The 22,244-nt window shown below is 33.2% G+C and overlaps 1 protein-coding gene across 2 annotated transcripts in view; it reads left to right on the top strand.

The window, feature by feature from the left end:
• LOC148609782 (uncharacterized) overlaps positions 1 to 22,244 on the top strand; it is a 44,680-nt gene that overhangs the window by 11,898 nt on the left and 10,538 nt on the right. Inside the window, exons 2-10 of one of the 2 annotated variants that reach the window (XM_088540959.1) lie at positions 966 to 1,204; positions 3,679 to 3,766; positions 6,039 to 6,292; positions 11,384 to 12,948; positions 14,373 to 14,479; positions 15,733 to 15,808; positions 16,392 to 16,496; positions 17,890 to 20,986; positions 21,559 to 21,641. In XM_088540959.1, coding sequence (XP_088397085.1) covers positions 997 to 1,204; positions 3,679 to 3,766; positions 6,039 to 6,292; positions 11,384 to 12,948; positions 14,373 to 14,479; positions 15,733 to 15,808; positions 16,392 to 16,496; positions 17,890 to 20,986; positions 21,559 to 21,641 — 5,583 coding nt within the window. In that variant the 5' untranslated portion in view covers positions 966 to 996. The remainder of the gene's footprint in view (positions 1 to 965; positions 1,205 to 3,678; positions 3,767 to 6,038; positions 6,293 to 11,383; positions 12,949 to 14,372; positions 14,480 to 15,732; positions 15,809 to 16,391; positions 16,497 to 17,889; positions 20,987 to 21,558; positions 21,642 to 22,244) is intronic. The other variant, XM_088540960.1, reaches the window with a different exon arrangement.

Raw genomic sequence — 22,244 nt, 5'->3', positions numbered from 1 at the left:
GATAAAATTTTACCTCTTAATCATTGAAAATGCACTAAAATGCAACCATTTTTTGAGGCAATTTTATTCTCTGATTAAACAGTCAATTTTTGTCGTAAAAAGTTCTTACTTACATTTAAGAAATTCTATACATATGATCTTTACATGTTACTTGTTTTTTTTTTATACCTACAATAAACGATTGTACTTTAAATTACTTGATTGAAGTGTATTTGGGTTGATTGATCTAATTAATCCAAAATAGCAGAAAACTTGACCGTTTTTCATTTTGATTTGTACGATATTCAAAAACCACATTGATTTATCTTTCATTGACATATGATATAGTTTTATAACCTTTAGGACCATTAAACCTGAAAACTAAAGCATTTTTACCTGTCGGCAGCATTATGTAGCTACCTTAACATTTCAATGATTTCATTGATTTTATTTTAGTGGAGTTTGAGTTTTTTGTTACTTTGTATGTATGATTTTAGTTACTCTGTGTGTTTTGTTGTTCATATCTGTTTTCCATGTCTGGTCTTTGTCCCTGGCTTGTATTCTTTTGATTACTGCTATAACCTTGGTTCCTTTGGTTGCTTTTTATCATAATGAAACATTTTTTAAGGTGTTGTTTATTGCAGGAATTTGAAAGAATGACAGAATAAAATAAATTTAAAGTTAATATCTTATACTGGTACAAAAAAAAATTACTGTCACTTTGTGTTGGATACCTGTATTTCAATAAAATTAAAATCATGATTGATATAAAATGCATCACCGAAAGTATGATACAGACGCAGGTAAATAGATGTGCATTGAACCATTACTAAATCATAGGATTTTATGAAACTGAAAGTTTTATGACCCTGCCTGTGGTGAACACCTGTTGTATACTAATGTTAGACAGGTGTGTTGTCCTACAATTATCATAAGTACTTGTCTGTTCATGTATATATAAGAATATCTTTTTTTCTTTTTTTTAGTTAAAATGAAGCCAGCAGGACAATAATCAACATGAACCCAAATATGATTCCTGGACGGTCAGTTATTGGTCAGCCCATCTTTATACCTAGATTCAACCAAACATTTGCTACTCCACCTCCAAATGGACCTTTGTTTTATCCACAACCTGCATCCAGTCCTGGAGTTCCATACCAAGTTGGTGGGCCTTACCAAGCCTCACCAACATTTCAATACCAGCCACTCACAGCCCCTCTACCTAGTAAGTAAGAAAACACATTATTTTTAGCAATGAAATATAGAGTATTTAGTATTTTGAAGTCAACCAACTAAATAGTGTCAGCTGTTGGTTACAAAATGTATGTCTTCCTTGAATAATTGAAGGTCCTGTTATACCCGGTAGATCACATTTTTTACTGCTGTACAATGCTGAAATGATGTACATGTATTTTGTTGTTTGTCTGTTAGAGAAGGTTTGTTTTTTTAAAATAGGAAGTACCCTTCCTAATCTTACTGGTTTCATATTTTTATGTTCGAGATGTTGGATCAAATGCCAAATTAAATAAGGCATGATCAACTGCATGTATCAATTATAAAAAGAAATTCACATAGTATATGTAGGTTACAGACCACCAATTCAACCAATGAGCATTTGGAACGTACGCAAAAATAGTCCTACGCAGAAATTACCCCTGTTCCTCATAGTGCTGTGAAAAAAGTTCTCATCTTATTTAAAAAATTTAAACAGTTTCTGAAAGGAAAAACATTTCTGTACATTTTATAGGTGCATTTTGCTTCTTGTGATGTGAAGCCTAATCTCCATAATGATTTTTAAATATAACCCTATCTTGTGAAAACACTGGGATTTCCCATGCTATTTATAGACCCTTCACTTCCGGTGACCAGTACTGCACTGCAAGTCTGCTAACCCCACATGCCATTCTGAGGATTGTGAGCTGACATATGTAGAATCATGCTGATATATAGTCATCTGCAGGTTAAAGTTAAGGTAAAGTCCAGAGAAGCCATTGAATATTGTGAAATTAGCATAGAAGCCTATGGGAAGTGGAATTAGTGGTTTTTAGCCTTAAGAGGAAGCCATGGCAAAATGAAAAGTTTCTTGAAATAGCTTTAAACTACTTGAAGATCTTGTTAACTTTGCCATGAGAGGAATACACTACAAAAATCCTTCAAAATATGCATTTTTTTAAGTTATAGGTCCAAATTATGGAAAATTGGTCTTTTTGGCTGATTTTTATGTCCTATCTTTTAAAAAGTGTAGAAAATTTAGTAAAAATATCAAATATTAAACTTTGAGGGCTATATTTACCTAAATATGGTAGTAATAAGCACTTGAAATCAAGTTTTGTGTAGATTTGAGCAAAAATTAGGTTAGAAATGAGGAAAAACTCACTTTCATTACTGCGGTTAAGGCCATATAAGCATTCCCCTATGGCAACATGGAAAATCCATTTTTGAGCACTTTTTTTGCTTTAGGTGCCCTTTACTGGTCATGTTTTAATGTGAAAACACTGTATTTACAAAGTTAAAGCCAAATATATCACCTTTTGTGAAAATTTAAAGATTTAGGATTTTTGACATGTGATCAAGAAAAAGGGGGAGGCATGTCAGAAATAAATTTTTAAAAATAGACCAATTTCTCAGAAAATGATTACTTTTAAAATTATTTCTTCATTAATATTGTTAAAAAACAAGTTGTGATTGATATTTTTTATTTGAAAAGTCAGAAAAAGTTCTTTGCAAATATTTAATGCATTTCAGTATGGTAGAATATTTTCACTTTTTTGCTCGCACAACTTGGTTACCCTATATTTAAAAATCAAATATTTAAAAAAGTGCTTGTCACATTCCACTGAAACTTTGCAAATGCATTCAGTATGTGTGTAGGAAGATACCTGTATAGTTATTTATTTTTTCTAAGACAAAAAGTGACTCTTTAGGTTACAGACCACCAATTCAACCAATGAGCATTTGGAACGTACGCAAAAATAGTCCTACGCAGAAATTACCCCTGTTCCTCATAGTGCTGTGAAAAAAGTTCTCATCTTATTTAAAAAATTTAAACAGTTTCTGAAAGGAAAAACATTTCTGTACATTTTATAGGTGCATTTTGCTTCTTGTGATGTGAAGCCTAATCTCCATAATGATTTTTAAATATAACCCTATCTTGTGAAAACACTGGGATTTCCCATGCTATTTATAGACCCTTCACTTCTGGTGACCAGTACTGCACTGCAAGTCTGCTAACCCCACATGCCATTCTGAGGATTGTGAGCTGACATATGTAGAATCATGCTGATATATAGTCATCTGCAGGTTAAAGTTAAGGTAAAGTCCAGAGAAGCCATTGAATATTGTGAAATTAGCATAGAAGCCTATGGGAAGTGGAATTAGTGGTTTTTAGCCTGTAGGGTACAAATATTTGTGTGAAGGCATAAAATCTAAGGTTTTTTGATAGAAATATACAGTATTTTATATAGAAAAAACCATGTTGTCTGGATGAGTTCTTTAGCCTAAGTTGATGTTGATGACAGGACAGCTTAAAATTTCTGACATGGATGTAATGGGTTAACATATAGTAATATGATACTTGTTCAGTGAAGATGAGCATTTCTTCCTACTTACATTTATTCATTGTTGTAACTATTGATTGAAAAAGTATTTCAAAATATTTTTCTTTTTATAAGATACTGTAGAATCTTCTTGTTTTTTCAGTTTCTTCTCCTGAATTGCGCCCTGGTTCCCCATTGCAGACAGGTTACCAGTCACCAGGCCGAACTAAGCCAAATTATACACATATCAGGTACATTTATAATGAAAAAGGTTGGAAGTTTCAGTTAAATAACAAGTTTTCTATACCGTCAATAGTGTGTTTTTTCATAAATATTTAGTCTGAGTATTGTGAAAGAATCAGCAATACAGTATGGGTCTTCAATAGGTATCATAATTTTAAAATTTTTCAAAATTAGACAGATTTCATTAGGGTCCCGCCACAAAAAGTGGCAGTTGCTCTATAGTAATCACTCTGTTCGTCCATCCATGTATTTGTTACAAACTCATGTCCAGGCAGTAATTTTTTTGTCTGTCGATGTAGGCTTGTGGGTAGATCACTTACAGATGATTTGTTATGTACCATGAATAGTGGCCTATGACCTCAAACTGATCTCAAGGTCAAATATTTTTTTTTTGTGATTAACTCATGTCTGGGCTTTTTTACTGTCTTTCGAAGTGGGTTTTGAAATTTGGCATGTGGGTAGATCACCTAAAGGCAATGTGTCATGTTTCATGAATAGTGGCCTCTGATCTTGAACTTTTACCTTGGTGACCAACTTGTGTCACAGCTGTAACTATTTTGTCTTTCCAGGCAATTCAAATATAGAAATTTCATTAAAGTAAATGTTAAACATTCTTTTTTGGGGAAAAAATATTTTGATTTAATTCTTTTTAGTGCATATGCACTTAAGTTTAAGAACTTAAAATATGTACCTAAATAACATCTGCAACAAGTTGTATTTACTTTAGAAGTTAATATGTAAGAATTACGCAAAGGGTAATATTACCATAAAAAGTCTACACAATTCACATTCTCTAAATCATGTCAATTTTGGTCTCTTGAGATACAATGTCTGTATACCCTTGCAGGGGCTGCTCTGGCTTCTAATATTGTGTCACCAGAAAAATCGCCAGCTGCCATTTTATGTTGCCAATTTTCAGAAATTAGAGCTTGGGGGGGGGCAAAAAAAAATTATACTTTTTAAAAAAAAATATGACAGTATTAAGTCCACTGATGAATTATCTTTATTAATTCATCAAAATAACCTCTCCATTCATGACATACATGTACATAAGATTCACTCTTGATGCATGAATGAAGTAGGTTTTTAGTTCTAGTCTGTCACTTTCATATGCATTAAATAATAAAGTACTACTCCAGAAATAGGCATTTTACTTCTATCAAGGACTTTATTACTATTCTCACATAGTCCCTGATTTTAAAGTAATTTCACCTTTGTCCTTCATGGTCTAATTTATCTTGGTGTATAATTTAATTTTTTTAAATTTAACAAACTGGATTCTTTTTTTGTTCAAGTGATAAAAAAATAATCCACTTTGTTAAATTAAAAAACAAATCTAATTTCTAACAAACTACATTTTGTACCATGGACCATTAATTGTGTCCCTGTTCAATAATCTTGGTATCTGAATAGTATTTCCTTAATTAGATTTTGGGAATCCCCATTCTATTTGTTTACCGATTTTCCCGCGAAAAAGTCACATGGCAAAGTGTTTACAAATGTCATCCATTTTCTTTCATCAATTCTTGCTTTTCAAAGTGTTTTAGACACTTCCTGATGGGATAATCATTGTTAATTGGATTTAATTTATTCTGTTATTACATAAGTCTGTTTCTGAATGTACTTTGTATTACATGGTTAAACAGGGCTGTGAAGCTTGAGTTTAGCCACGTGCACATGGCCATAATGTGTTTACCTTTGACCAGATGATGAGAGTTTTGATTGGCTCAATAATATATTTACATTTGATTGACACCTCCCATGAGGATATTGTCAGTCATGGTGGTCTGGTCTAATTACTGTTAATTGCCTTCAGTCGTAAATTGGTCATGGTCAGTTAACTCTGACCAGGGGCCAACATAATTTGATAATTAGAGAAAATATCCCTTGCTGATAAACTTCCTGTCAATTTTATTATACAAAACTTAGGGGCCAAGAAAATCGCCAGTTGGTTATTTTTGTCGCCAGATCAAATAAAAAATCGCAAATTGCGACATCGCGACCCCTGCTTTGCCTAAGTACAGAATCATGCAAGAATCTGGTAGGTCCTTTGGTAATAGTGCAATTGTTTTACAGAAAATTTTATGCTTCAGTTTAATTCAACTCTCTACGAAAATATTCTCTATATACTATTATTATGCAAATTTAAAAAATGGTATGGAAATATGCAAAGCATTTCAGAATTACAATAAGCTGCGAAAAATTTCTTGTATTGTATATAAACAACAATCAAAACTCTCTTGTAAACTGGTTTTAAATAATGCACATATTTTATTTCAGTCAGTCAGCCAGACCTTCCGTAATGGTGATGTCTAATAAAGGATCCCCTAGCAATGAAATGCGACCAGCATCTCCAATGTCATCTCATCTACTTCAAACCCTAAGACATCAGCTGACACCCACACATGGTATGACAACGGTCTCAGGTCAACTAACTACTTGTACCACAACGACAGGTTCTGTCAAGCAACCTCCATCTCTTCCCGATGGTTTTTTAGCTGCTTATAAAGATGATCAAAGTTTCTTCACACTTGGTAATTGGTATCAATGTGTGTGTGTGATGTGGTGTTTTGTCAGCTTGCTTTGGTTAATGGTTGCTTCACTGTTTGTTGTGGCTTTATTTTACAGGGATGATTTGCTTTATTTTTGTAACAGATACTGTATCAGAATATAAAAAGTATGATTCTTTACTTCGTGGTATATTTACTTCTAATTTAGCCAATTAATTCTTCTGACAGTTGCTTCATGTAAAATCATTCCATTTTTAATTGGGTTTTTGATCCTTCAGAATCAAAATACCTGATATCACTGTCAGAAACTTCCCTACTATAAACATTTGAAGTGAAGAGCAGTGATTTTAACTAATTAAAATTTGCAGGAAAGTTCAAATTGATGAAAAGTGTCTATATTTGGAAAATTTTATCTGAATATAATTATTTTGTTGGATAAAAACTCTTTTGAAATAGTATTTCAATGTACCTGGTAAATGCAAATTAACTTTTGGACAGGTTTAAACATTTGTGATAAAGGGGAAATAGAACAAAATTCGGTTCTAGATTCTCCCCACAATGAAATATAATTTTTAAATCGAGTGAAAAAAAAAATGGTCTAAGTGCCATAAGCACAGGAAGTTTTTGATTCTTGTGAAAATTGTAGCATGAACAAAATTTCAAAGAATAAAACTGTAATGATACATTAATAGCATTTCCCATATAACATGTATTTCGAACTGTTTTTTTCCTAATGTGTAAACTGAATATCAATCTTTACTACTGATTTCTGAAATGTAAAATGTAACCAATAGTTCAACAGTATCCAATTTCACACAAATTTACGATTCCAATGGGAAGGTTAGATAGAAATAAGAAAAAATAATTGAGATTGATCATAATACAGTTAACAGGGAGGATTTGATACAAAATGCTTTAGAAGTCAATGAATTAGTGACCTCAGATATCTTGGAGTATAATGTTTGAAACCATCTGTCTGTTTGTTACTTGTTGTCTGGTTAGCACCTCCATTTTTTGATAAATTTCCATCAAACTATAGTTATTGGTTAGTAGCAATAAAATCTTGAATGGGATTGATTTTCATAGAAATAGGTCAAGGGGGACCACTTTTTATTTGAGTTAGGGAATCAAATTTTTTAAAAGAGTGCATATATTTATGTGCGCATCGAGTATTGTGAGCATGCTCACTGTTGTTATTTAATTTCTGCTGTATCTTATCCCTGTTAAGGAGTGTTTGATCTGATATTATAAATCTAGAAATTGTGTATCTAGCCTATACAATGGTTTGTAATGAAATCACAAGGGTTGTAGTTAAGTGTATTAAAATCCCTCCCTATCCCATGTAATTGGGAAACAATAATGTTTTGTCTTAAAGATAATTGTATTTAGAATAAGAATAGTTTCAGGAATGGTTTAATGGATTATTGAACAATGTCAGATTGTTTGGATGTTATATTTTATGGAAAACAAAAATTCATTTTTGCTGTCTTTCGGTCCTTTAGTACTCATTTGATACGAAAGACTTTGAACAGAACTTGAATAAAATAACTCACAGAGTTTACATAGAGGTAAAATAACTATCCTTGTTGTGCCAGTAATACACAGACAGAATAGTCTTGCTTAAAATGGAATTCTACTTTTCCAAATCTAGATTTTACTGTCCCAAATCTTTTTATTTTACCTGTGTTTAATACGGGTGTAATGATTCCATTACCTGAAGATACGATACATATCATGATACCTGACTGATGATATGATACATATCGTGATACCTACATGATAAAATATCTCCTTTTATGTAACTGAATATTATTGCTTCCAGTAATCAGATGGCTTGTTCAAGCTGTAGTTTATGCTAGTTTCTGCCTCCACACAGCAGATTTATACTCCGCTGGTGGAGCAATAAGTCATCTGGTTGCCATTCAAGCATGTTTTTCTTTAGATCTGAATTGTGTAAAAGGTTCCAGTATCGATTCCTGGGTTGAAGCTGGAAATTTTGTGATGTTCTGGTCGATCATTGCTCTCTAGTGTTTACGTCTGATTTCTGTCTTATTGTTGGCTGTATAAAATCATGTCTGAATAGAACTACTGATACTGTAATTCACACTTGGCCTGATTAAATTTGCACTAGTCAATCCGACAGACCAATCGGAACATCTCAGCCTTTCTAGTTACACAAAAGAAAAACCTCGGAGGTACTAGGCGGATGGATCTGTACGGAATTTGACCGATCCGATTCTAAAATTATAGTTTAACTGTTTGAATTTTTTACCATTACTTTTTTTTCTTATCTCCTCGCTTCGCACCAAAATTCTTGGAAGAGTTGTTGTTCTTTATTTCTAGTGCTAGGCAACAAAAAATTTAAATGCCACCTGGTGGACAGAACTACTTTGATTCACGTATGACTACAATTCCAGCAAATTGTTCAAGAAGAAATTCTCCTTTCTGTATCTGAGGTTATTTTTTAGTATAGCGGAAATGGCCGAGTAGTTCCAATTGTCCGACAGACATTGATTGATATCTAATAATTCTTCCAATACATGATGGGCTGTCATCAAGTTACTTTTATTTTAGGTGTGAGTTACAACAACTAATTTGAGAAATTTTTAGGCAGAAAAAATTAGTATTATCTACATTTTGAACAATCTCATCAATGTACTTATTGATGAAGTAGCTTAACTACTAAGCAAAATTGTACTGTACATTTAAGAATTGGCAATGATAAAAATTTAGTCTATTGAAAAATAATATAAATTTTCCATGTGCATATTGTTTATTGCGAGAAGTGCAATAAACAAAATATGCACATGGAAAATTTTTGTTATTTTTCAATAGACAAATTTTTTATTATTGCCAATTCTTATAAATTAATTTTAAAACATTTTTATCTTTAAACTTGTGAAAAGTAGCTCTGAGTTTAACTGAATAGGGGCGTGTCAATATTTTTTTATCCATTGAGATATAACAAAATTATTTTAACCAATCAGATTACAGTATTTATCTCAAATTAATTTATTAGCTACTAGCTTAGCTTTGTTCAAGTTCATCTATAGTCGCTTAGATGCATCGTTTTTTATGCACTTTGACATCTTTTATTCTCTTTCTCATTTTTTATTCATGTTTATTGGTTTTGTGATATTTTCCAAAGGGCAGTAAATCAGCATAGGGAAAGAATTGTTTTAAGGAGACATCTTAGAATTTCCACAATTGTAACTTTTTAAACTTTTTCATAATAATAACAAACAAGAAAGTCTGAGTAGTTTTGATTTAATTCAAAAACATGTGTTTCAATCAGACTCACTGTAAAGGTATTAATTTTTGTGGTGTACTATTTTTCGCGTTGGACAAATTAGCGTGAAAATAAGTACCTGCAAAATTGATATTTAACACTATAAGGTGCTTATCGTACTTTGAAACCATGAAAGATGATACCTGTGAATATGTTCACTTGACAGAATCCATGAAAATGAATACGTTTACAGTAGTTGATCTGTTACTGTATCTTAAATTTGTCGCACAATCATTAAATATTTGATTCAATTTGAAACATTTAGGTACTGACTTTGGTCTACACTATCAAAACTACTATGATTTGGAAAGTTGTATTTTTTTTTGGAAAATTTTTATGACTATTTTGACAAATTGGGAGTCATTCTTTTGGGAAAACAGTTGAAATTCTGAGATACATGTTGTGTTAAACAAACAATCATTGTAGTTCTAGGGCAAAAGTGTAATTATTAATTAATGGCTGTTCTAGTAAAACATATGAGTGACAGGGGAAGGCACTTTTGTTCTCTGTATATGGGTGGGTGTTCAGGTCTCTTGACAAAATACAGAGATTAATACAAAACATCAGTAGAACTTCTATGGGTGACCCCCTGGTGAAAAAGTGCCTTCCCTGGGTCCTCATATCTTAATGGAACAGCCCTAAATAATGAAGCCATTAGTACAAGTAGTATTATCCTATACAGCAAATATTGCAAGGAAACACACTGTTATATACACAGTACTGTGAATTGAAAGTACTTTAATTCGTGGATACCAATTTTTGTAGATTAGGGAGAAACACAAATTTGTGGTTTTGAGATTTTCAGTATACACATCAATGCAAATTTTCTCTTCATTGGGAACCAAATTTCGTGGTTTAGCCTATCCACAAAAACCACAAAAATTGGCACCCCACGATCAATAGTAGTTTCACAGTATTACTAGTCAACACTAATGCTTTGTAAATGGGTACTGCTTATTGTTACTAAAATTATTTCATAATCTTTTGTTATGATAAAAATATGGTGCAAAGATTAAGTTATGATTTTCTATAAAATAGTTTAGAATGAACATCAATTCTGAGCTAAATTTCATGTTCATTGCTCAAAACTATTTTCTGCTCGATAGTAACTTCACATGAAGATCAAATATTCATGTTTTTAGGTATTTCATGAATCAGTTGTTCTTTCATATTTGATGTAATGAACTGATTCTTGTTGATTAAGTGTAATTGTTAGTAAAAATCTGTCAAAATGGGAACAATCAGAAATATACATGTCCATATCCCACCTATCTGACAATGTAATTTCACTGAAGGATACTTTCTCTATTTGAAAATAACACTATTTAATCTCTGCATCACTGGCTTTGCTGAGAAATTTCACAATAGAAAGTTACAAAAATGAGGTTTTTGACAGAGTTACAGTTGTATCTGTCCTTGAAATGTTCATTTTCACTGCATTGTGATGAAATTGTAACTCAATAGTCCAGCATGATATGGAAAACCTTGTCTTGTCTGTTTTCCTTGATTCTGATGGTGCAAATGGTCAATTACTCTATCAAAATTATGTTGTTTTTTTTCATACCATGTTTCACCCACTGCCTGATTTTTACATGGTCTGACACTTAAATTTCAAGGCATGTTTTCTTACCATTTTGCACTTACTAGATTTTCTACAAATTTCAGTAGAGAAATAAATTCTCCTTCCGCCTAGCGTGGATTAAAATTATTCCTCTATTTTCTATGGTAAAATTTTACCATCTTGAGGGAAGAAATAATTTAAAGCATTTCAACTGAAGAATCTAAAGGAGTCATTTAAGCAAGTAAAGAATTTGATTTCATTTCAGGTAAAATGGAAGAAACCAATAAGGTTAAAACTGCAGAGGAAATATTCAAAGCAAAGGCTTCACATTATGGCATTAATATCACATCTGCATCAGACAAGATAAAAAAAACAACTGCTGAAGCGCATAGAAAAATTGAATCTGAAAAGTCAAAACCACCAACAGGAAATTGTAAGCAGTCAAAAGGAGATGGAAATACTCGAAACTTTATGACAAAGTTGTCACAATATGGCATTAAAATAGAAAACCCTAAAAATTATACATGTAAGAAGGAAGAAACTTCTCACGCAAAAGCTTATGGTCACAGTACTACCTCACATGGTGTGGAGCATGAAAAATCATTACCTAAAATTGATCCAATGTTTGAAAAGGTCCCTACAGTCCCAAATGTAAAGGATCAAGAGGAAGTAGCTAATGGTATAGAACAGTCACAGTTGTTACATTTATTGGAAACAAAGAAGAATAGTAAATATGAACAAATGCTTTCTGCTCTCAGAAAGACGGCTTTCAGTCATGAAAGTTATGATGACTTATCTACCCCTGATTTCCAAACACCAAGGGAGGATGATGCTCCTGAAAACTTTGGAGAAGTTAACTCTGATAGCCAGAACATAAACATCAATAATAAGGGACCAGATTGTATATGGCATTCTAGGAATGAATATGAGTCAAATTTAGATTTACATAGAAAACCAGAAATATTGAATGAGACTGAGTCTAAGGTTAGAGTAATGGCTGAAAGTGTAGTACGAGATGCTGTCACGGCAGCATTAACAGAAGTTAAGAGAGATTACTACAATAGACATAGTAAAGATAACGAGCACAAGAGAGCAATGAGTAGATCTCTCCATACTTTGATGGTCAATAACCAAAAAGCAATCCTTGATCACAAGAAGGATTTCCAGTCAGCTGAAAACCAAAGCCTTAATGATGAAAGTGACAGAAAAAGATACTTAAATGAACGGAGACATAGCTTGCCTATCTCAATAAATTCAAAAAGATATAATGAATTTCAAGAAGACAAAAGGAATAGTGTAGATATTGGTCATAGAAATAATAGTATAAGTGTTGATGTCAATGCTGAAAATTCTGCTCAGGAACTTAGCCCATATTCACCAGAATTCAAACCAAGTGGACTGAAGTATGCTAGTAAATGCATGGAATCTTCAGCTCTGAAAGCTGATGTTCCAGAATTTATTCCAATGTATGTTCCAAAAACAAAGTCTTTTGAAAGTATTGGAACTTGTCAATTAGAACAGCATAACGATTTGGATGGTTTAGGTAAGCATATCTGGAGAGGTCAGCATGGATCAACTCAGACAGAAAAAAAAGAGCTTATTGATGCTATGACAAATACTAAACTTAAGAAGACAAGTGACAAAATTGTAGAAACCAAAGCATGTGATGTCCGTGACATAATCATGAATACAGTAGAATCCATGTTTGATAAAACCAGTAACTTATACGTATCTGACAGTACAGAGGAAGTTGATGATGGTCATTTAGATGTTGGCATTCAGACAGAGGAAAATCAGCAATCTCTTCATCATAAACTCATTGATGCTCAGGTAAAATTCAGTGGATGGTTTCCCTTTCTTAAAATTTATGTTAGCTTATTATACAAGAGAATAGTAGGATGCAGGTTCCAAGTTTTGTAATTAGTTTGAAAGGTAATAATGTATTTGATTTATAAGTCAAAAACACTTGTGGATTTAAACTGAGATCAGTGTATGCTCTAATGTGGCGAAATATTAGTGAGCTTTTGTTTTAGGGCTTCCAATCCCATGGTAAATTTAAGGATTATTGAAACCTGGCAAAAATCCCTTCTATACAGTATATACTATATAATGAAAAGTTCTCGCATGAATCTTTTGTTAGTTAGCATTTTCTTTCATACATCATACATATAAGTGTAAGAATTCCATGATTTTATGGCTGGGTTGCACTTGTGCAAATTGGCTTTTAGAATGGTGAATGTAAGAGGGGCTGACAGGTGGGCAGGGAAAATATTTTGGTAACATTTTCCTCGGCAACTTTAAGTCACAGACACAAGATATTTGGCTCACAACATCATTATGGGGTCCCATATTATTGTATGCAATTTCAGGCCTGATTTAAAACTTCAGTAGATATTTGATATGCAACTTTAGTATTGGGTCCCATATTGTTGGATGTTTAGTATTTCAGGTCTGTCACCTAAATAAATGATAGAAACAGTTTATGCTACAAACATTACTTTTATGGCAACCTGGCCATTTCTGTCCTTGACCCATTTTTTTTTCAATTCTATAAAGTAATTAGAATTAATTTCAATATTTTGAATTCCACTCTAGCATTTGCAACATATGTCATTCTATCATCTTCCTTGAACAAATATATATATAAGCATGGGCTTGATTACATATGTCGTACAAATGTAAGTGGTGTTTTGGAGGTATGAAAGGATGAAAAAAACCCCACATGGTGAAAGGATGTCACTGAAACCACATCATCTTCAACAAAGTGAAAACATTACATTGAATGGCAAGCTTCCATTGCACAGTTGATTTTGTTGATGTGTTCTCCAGCTAAGAATCATGCAAAATGTAGCCTTCAAAATTTTTATTTTTGATATTTTGTTTAAAATGTTATAGTTAACAGAAATTAAAATTTAACTTTTCAAATAACCCTTTTAAATTTAAATTACATAGAATGTACTGTATGATTCAAAATGAAGGGAGATAACTCTAAATGACACTAAAATACAATAGAAAAATTTGTTTTCAATGCGAATTATCTCATAAGAACAAATAGGTTGGAATGAATGATTACTAGTATATGTTTCTTCATATGGACCCATAAAAAACATTGATAACAAAAATAAAAATGTGTAGCCTTTTTTGGAGTGAATCACACATATTACAAAATTTGCATGATTCTTAGAAAGATTACTACTTTACTAGATATATATGTATGATTTATATAAACATATACATGTATATATCTTTTCCAGAGGGAGATTTTAAGAGCAAGATGTTATACATGTCGACAGAAACTGGAACAGGAGATGCAGTTTATTAGACGTTCAAAATATCAGATGTATTCAGTGTTCTCTCATCTGTAAGTTGCCGTCTGTGCAAAACTATTTTTAGTGGGGGTATGGTATCATAATTTCTGTGTCTAGTCAAATTTTGATTTTTTTGTGCCTTCTCAGTACTTGCTAGACAGAAAGTTGGTCTCTCAAGACACATTCCACTGTAATAAGTGATGCAGTTATGAAATCAATAAAAATATGAAATAATTATAAACCTTGAAAATTTTTACAAGTCAGGGCTCAAGCTATTTGAGAAAAAAAGGGAGATGTGACTTCTCTTTTATAGAGACATTAGGGAGAAGTAAGAAGTGAATGCTTTTTAAAAATTTATATATGTTAAATGTTACATAAGCAGGCATTTTTGTATGTTTATTTTCTTTAATTGTGATGAATGTTACTTTTTTTTTTTTTAAGCTACATATGTAAGTAACGAAATATTTTGGACAAAATGAAATCAGCCTGCTGACCGAATGATTGACTGTACTATATATGTATGAGAATGAATTTCTATATCTCAACACCTTACCAAGGCGACTAAATCCATAGAACAACTTGGATGTGTTCCCCAGGTGGTGGAATGGGGTACCCCTGGTGTGTAACATGTTTGGGTCGTCAGGCCATAATAAGGAAAACCTGACAAATTAAATCATACTGAAACTTCATTGACACATATTGTAGTGGTCGGTATGAACCAGTCAAAAGCTTAAAAAATGCTCTGTTAAAATGGAGAATTTACTGTTCTGTTATGAAACAAGAAGATCAAATGAAACGCTTTAGGTTCTCTACAGAATTATCAATTAAGATAAATTTAACCTAAGTCCCAAACTGCATTGGCACTCTTTTCATAGCGATATGAACAATATGAATGATAAAACGTGAATTATTGTAAGCTGGAGTGAAGAATGTTCATTCTGTATCCTGTCTCTAACGTTTGAAATGAAAAGCTAATTAAAATGCCAATTTTGTTTGAATTGTTATCGAAAGAGAGATAACTCTGGTCAATTTACCACTAAAAGACGGAGTACAGTCCCGATCATGTATGAAAATCAGCAGGTGACTTCACTTTTTTTTTGTCATCTGAGGGTGAAGTGAGTGACCCCAGGGCAACTATTTTGTCGGAATTGCCCAGTAGCAGGAGCCTTGCATGTGTCTGTAGTTGAACTGTAGTTTCTTTTCACTTGATCTTTAGATATATCAGAGAGTACTTTATGTAATAAATGGTTGTGTTTCACACAAATAGAATTTACATATTAGCATTATTAAGATTATTCATTTTTAGGGGAGATAGATCAAGAATAACAGATGTAGTTGATAACAGATTATTGTCTATGAAGGGAGAGGTTCACAGACTTGAGGTATTTGGTAACTGTTAGTTAGTCCAGTTTTGCAGTTTCAAGTTAAAAATGAGATTTTCCTAAATTTCAGTGAAATCCTCGAATACATGTATTTATAAATTTATGTACTTATTGAAAATTGCCCAGTTGAAGTTGTGAGTAAGAGTATGAAATTATTCCAGCAATGATGCAATTTTAAATAATTTATTGAGTGTAAAATCATTTGTGTGCTAATATTTAGCATGGACCAGGTGCACAGGTAGGGTAAGCATCCTCTGCTTTTCTAGAAACACCCACCAAGTTGCTCATAAAAAGTCAAGTCTGGGGTAGACGAAAGAAGAAGAAAACTCTGATAGTTGAACAAATAATTTTCATGGTGCAGATGGATACACCGTAAGGATTCACGAGTTAATGATGACCCGTGGATAAAACTTCTGTAGTGACGACTTTAATCTTGTAGCAACCTAACCCAGTGCCAGAAGCCTAATTGTAAGAAGTCAGTGTATATATATAAGCATTTTCATGTAGAATGATGAATTTAATTAAAAGTAAGCAAAAATTATTGTATTGTATTGGCAATTGGCTTTAACTTTACTTTTTTCAGAGGAAGTTAATACAGTATGAGGGGATGTTGGATGAAGGGAAGCTGTTTGATGAAATTCCTGACTTTGGTCTGACCCATGACATGGATTCATGTTTAGTATCACAGGTATGGAATCAACTATTTGTGTTCTATAAAAAATAACTAGCATTGTGAAATATTTTTTTTTAGAAGAAATAAGTTAGCTTAATATGACCACTCTGTTACTTGGTGTTATGGGTTGAAAAGGCTGAAGTTCTTTATATGAAAATTGGAATACCCAGGCAACCAGGACACACTCTTGGATGGATCCACAAATGGGTTTGAAATTAGATCTTTTCTCCTGTTGGCTTAGTAGGCAAGTTTCCGCTATTGTTAACTTGCCTTTCAGAATAACTATATCAAAGAACTTACTTGCTCAATGGGTATCTTCAGCTTAATCATGGTTTGGTTGCATTCCACATAAATCCCTTCAGAATTTATAGTATAAAATACAAAAGTTATGCCAAAACTTTTTATCCTCTTCCAAAGAGTTGACAAGGATATTTAATGACTACATTGGCTTTGTCATTCCTACCGCCCCCCCCCCCAAATTGATTTGACCAGGTAATTGATGGTCCGAGTATTTTTGTCTTCATTTCTTCCTCTTTTTGTGTAATATTGAAGTTTAAGTGTATATATAAATTAAATACTCTCTTGTCTGTCTTTTTTTTCTCTACATATCTCGGAAGTGCAACTGTGATGCCTGCGAAGGGAGATAATCTAACTTATCAGCAACTTCATCAGTTTTCCATTGTTTCTACTGCCTGATAATTTCTTATCTCAGGCTGTTGCCATGATATTACAAATTTTCGGCAATAACCATTGACAACATTACGAAGTGATGTCTTCAATAAACAGAATAACGTCAGTTTTGAAAGTCTTGACAGAACATCATATCTCACCTTATTGATCTTGCTATAATATTTTTTCGACTTCAAAACTGCCGTATTTAAGGGTTTTACATGTTGAAACCATTCGAGCTTAACTCCCCTTAAAAAGTTCGAGGTTAAGCATCATAAGGAGATATAAACAAAAGATGTAAAATGTCAAGTCAGTGGGTGCAAGGGAAATTTATCCAACTAAAGGGTTTCACATGTTAAACTATTGTGAGCACTAATCCTCTTATACTTTTCAATGGTTTGTAATAATACTTCATTGGAATATTAGGTGCCATATTCAGGTGGTTGGAAAGGTAGATATTTAATGAGTGGTCCCTGGATAAAAGTGTATATAAATTTTTGGGTAAGTCCACTCAAAGCTTGGGTATTCTCCATGAACTGTCTTACAGTATTTGTAGTTTTTTTTCTGAATGATTATTTGCTGGAGATGAAGTCCTATTTCATGTTATTTCCCCACTTAAGTGAGCAGGTCATATATACTTAGGACCTTATTGCTCTGTCATTTCGTCTTTCATATGTTTCAGAATACTCAATCAATTATCCTAACTTTTTTTAATAGAGAATTTTTGCAATATTTCAAGGTAACCATTGACAACAAGGAAGTACAAACAGAGATAGAAATTGAAACTGAGGAAGACAAATTATGTCAAGTTGTTTCTGAGCAACTGAAAGAAATTCTTAAGGTTACCCAGGAAAGTTCCTCAACAGGAGCACAAATAGTTCATATAATGGAACGATTAGTGAGTTTGTTAGATAAACTGTCTAATAAAGTCAGTCAACAGAGTTCAGAGATGGTAAAGCAAGAGGTTTCCAGAATAATAGCTGGTTCATGTAATAGTGAAGCAAGCAGTTCAGGTAACTCTAGTGCAACTTGTAGGAGAAAAAAAGCTGTCAATACTTCACAAAATGCTATAGCAGATAGGGATACAAGAAAGTTATCAGAAAAAGTTGTACATGAAGCTAACACTCAAACTAAGTCAGTAACTTGTAGTAAGACAGAGTCTAATGGCATAACTCAAACTGAGTCAAAAACTTATAATCAGACTGAATCAATAGCTTATACTCAAATTGGATCAAAAGCTAATTCACAAACTGAGTCAAAGATTCCAAAGGAGTCAACATCTAAAGACATGAAAGATGTTCTAGTTGAGAAGATGGTCAGTAAAAATATTGACGTAGTTCAGATGCCAGACTGTGAAGAAGAAAAAGAGAACATTGATATTAAATCCAAACCGTCTAAGACCAAGAAATCTAAGAAAAAGAAAAAGAACAGATGTGAGCAGGGAGAAATTGGTGTCAAAACTACGGCAGATTCTAACATTTTACTGAATGAAATGAATGGGAAATTAAAGGAGGAAACAAGAGCTATTTATAGTTCATTTGGTAGTAGTGATCCATTAGATAGGTTGACAAAAGAAGAACTGAATAAATTTAGCAAAGTTACTGAAGAAAGCTCAGTTAATAGTGGGAACATGGATGCTTTGTCAGAGAAAGTTTATAGTGAAAATATCAATGAAATTGTTGAAATCCAAATTGTAGAATGTTCTTTAGAGGATATTGATGATGATGAGCCACCAATCATTGTTGAAATGAGTAAACATGGCAACTCATCAATGATGACAAATGTGACCTCTCATGAACAAAACTCAAATATTCCACTTGTGGCAAATGACAGTCATGGTGCTTGTAACATATCAGATAATAGTGCTTTGAACAAGATTTGTCAATATGCTGCTGAAACTGTAGCTCTTCCTCATTGTAATAGTGCTATATCGGAATCTAGTCATGGAAACCTGCATGATGCAGTAGGTTTCTCTAACAGGGAACCTTATGTTAAACTAGACAATAATGAGTATACAGTAAGTAGTGTTCAACAATCTATTGTAAAAGATGAACTTGTTCAGATTCCTGATTCTAATGAATCTCTAGGTCAGGTTGGAGAAAGTCAAAATGTAATCCAAAATCAAACTGCTGTGGAGCCTCAAGGACAAAATCTTATTGCAGACCTACCAGCTTCAATTCCTCAACAACAAAATATCATCCAAAATCTAAATGCTGAGGAGCCTCAAGGACAAGACTTTTTTGCAGACCAACTCTCTTCAGTACCTCAAGGACAAAATGTCATCCAAAATCACACTGCTGTGGAGCCGCAGGGACAAAATTTTATTCCAGACCAATCAGTTTCAATTCCTCAAGGGCACAATATAATCCAAGACGAACCAACTGCCATGTCTTTGGGATTAAATTTGAATATGGTGCCAGGTGGATCATTGTATGAAGCAGTTGTAAATCAGCTGATACAAGTTTATCCCAACTTAGCTCACAATCCAGTTATGCTTAATGTTGTGGCAGCTCAACAGACACAAATTTTACAAATGTACCTCAATCAATCTGGGCCAGCCAATCAGATGCAAGGAGCTGCATTGGCCAGTCAATTGCAAGCTTTAGGACTAGTCAGTAATGTTAACAGTAATTCAATTAATCCTGATACTAATCTAAATGATCAAGTTCTTCCTATTGATCATGCAGAAAATCAAAATGTGAATAACTTCAATATTTCTAGTTCTTCACATGAAGAAAGCTCTTGTTCAAGACCCCATCATGTGCAAGGATTTCAAAGTTCTATTGAAGGTACTTCTCAGATACATGTAGATAAAGTTACTGGATATACTAACTTCAAAGAGGGAGCAGCAGAAACCTTGTACAAAGAAAACATGAAAAACTCACTGGAATCAATGATGGATAAATACTTATCTTCTGAAGTAAAGCAGAATTCACAAGAATCTAGTGATGACATAAATTTATCCTCTCCAGACAATGAGCTGAGTATCAAGCCTATCAAGGCTTTAAGTTCATCCATTATAGACAATAATACTATAACTAAACCAAGACCTCCTGGGTTTGGGGGTAAAAATGATTATTCAGTGGACAGTGCTATGTCTGACTCAATGTCTGTTCTGTCCAGTGATTCATCCACCATTGTACCATCTTTAAGTAGCACCAGTGTTGACTCCCAGGAAAGGAAAAGCTCTGAAAGTTTACCAAGTCAGCAAGGAGCATCTGAATTACCAGTTCAACCAAAGCCTTTAACCATCCCAACTCAGCTGAAACAGCCTTGTGTAAAACCATCCTCTTTCCCCCAGCAACTGAAACCTGATGCTGCTCATCCAAAAGCTTCTTGTGGTCAACAAAAACCAGCAGCCCTTCAAGCTCTACCAAAACAGTTTCGCATATCAAAACCTAAACAATCAGAAGTGTCTTCTGGTGGTTTTACATTCAGCCAAACACTCACAAGTAATCTACCTCAATCAAGCAATCAATCTGCCCCTAAAGTTCAGGCACAAATGTGTGAGAGAAAGGTTTTACAATGTGCACCTGATGTGCCCCAAAATGGTGCAATAAAAGAACCATATCATGGTAAACTGTGTGGGTTTGACAGTAACTCTCTTAGTCCTACTGATGGTGATACAAAATGGAACTTCCCACAGCAGAAGTATGACAAGCCTTCAAATTTGCCTCCAAGGTTGCAAAAAAAAAGGAGAAGTGCTGAAAATATTCCTCAGAAACCAACATCCATGCCTGAGCCAAGCTGGGAAGATGAAATTGATGCTTATCCTGAACTATTTGTCTTGAAATATGATCCCAGAAAACCAATTGAGTCCCATGTAGCAAAATCCTGTAAGTACATTTGTATTATTTATGCGTAATTAGATATAAAATGTTTTAGAATTCAGTTCGGAAAGAAAGTGCTTAAATCTCTTTTCACTTGATTGCAAGCATTTGTATGAAATAAAATGTATAACATTACTCATGGAATATAGTTTGTGGTCTTACAACTTCCTTTTATAAGAGTTGTTTTATTTGTTTGCATTACCTGATTGAGGAGCACACAGTTTGTGAGTATTTGCAATCTGAATGATACTGTGAAGGTAATTTTATTTGTGAGTACCATTTTTGTGGCTGAGGAAAAAAATATCAGTTAGTGGATTTTTGAATTTGTGGATTAGACAAATCTATCAAACAAACAAATGGGAAGTTTTCTTTGCATTGGGATCCAAATTTTGTGGTTTATGGAACCCACAAAAACCATGAAAATAGGTACCTCATGAACAATAGTACTTTAAAAAAAGAATATGTATAGAACTATAACATACAAAAATTCTCAAGAGAAAAATACAACAGGGACCAATAACATTGGTTCTATTTCTATAAACAACTTCTTACATCAAACATATATTTTTTTGTTTTAGCTGTTGATACCTTGGAGGAGATACGTCTTCCAGAGAAGAAGAAATCAATTGACACGAAAGTAGATGAAGAAGAATGGTGCCAGGTAATGTTACTGTAAATTTTTTTATTTTTCAGGGGTTGAAAATTTTTTTGGGAAGACCCGAGCCCTGGACTTTTTCATCTTTTGTACACTAAGCCCGAACAATGTTGTGTCTAGTCCCAATCGATATAAATGCAATTTTGTTATCTGATATTCTTATTTATAACTCTATGTTTGCAGGGAAGAAGACACAGTGTGAAGTGATTCTGTCTCCAGGTCTGATGCCTTGTCATCAGCTTTCTGTTTCTGCGTTTTTTAACCATGAAATTGTAATTGAGCAACAATATTTTCCTCTAAAGTTTATTAACGAAATTTGATCTTAATCATTTCAGCGCTTGATTAACAAAATATGTAGTATGTCAAAAAATGCGTCTGATCAAGTGCAGGTGTGATTCAGTCTTGAGAATGACAAATCAATAGATCGATATAGTGCATACCCATTTTAAAAATAAAGTTATAACTATTTATAGGTCAGGGAATAGATCGAGAAACATAGTACAAATAATGACAACAAAATCTTTCAAAAAATAGTTTTTATTTTTTTAGATTTGCCATGCCCGACAGACTTATTTCATTGACAAACGGCAAGTCCGAGGTGCAATTTTT

This window comes from Perna viridis, chromosome 8 (genome assembly GCF_037379345.1).
Source record: "Perna viridis isolate PV_CMFRI_1.1 ecotype Kerala chromosome 8, ASM3737934v1, whole genome shotgun sequence".
Classification (NCBI taxonomy): Eukaryota; Metazoa; Mollusca; class Bivalvia; order Mytilida; family Mytilidae; genus Perna; species Perna viridis.
This window is presented reverse-complemented; position numbering and strand designations above follow the sequence as displayed.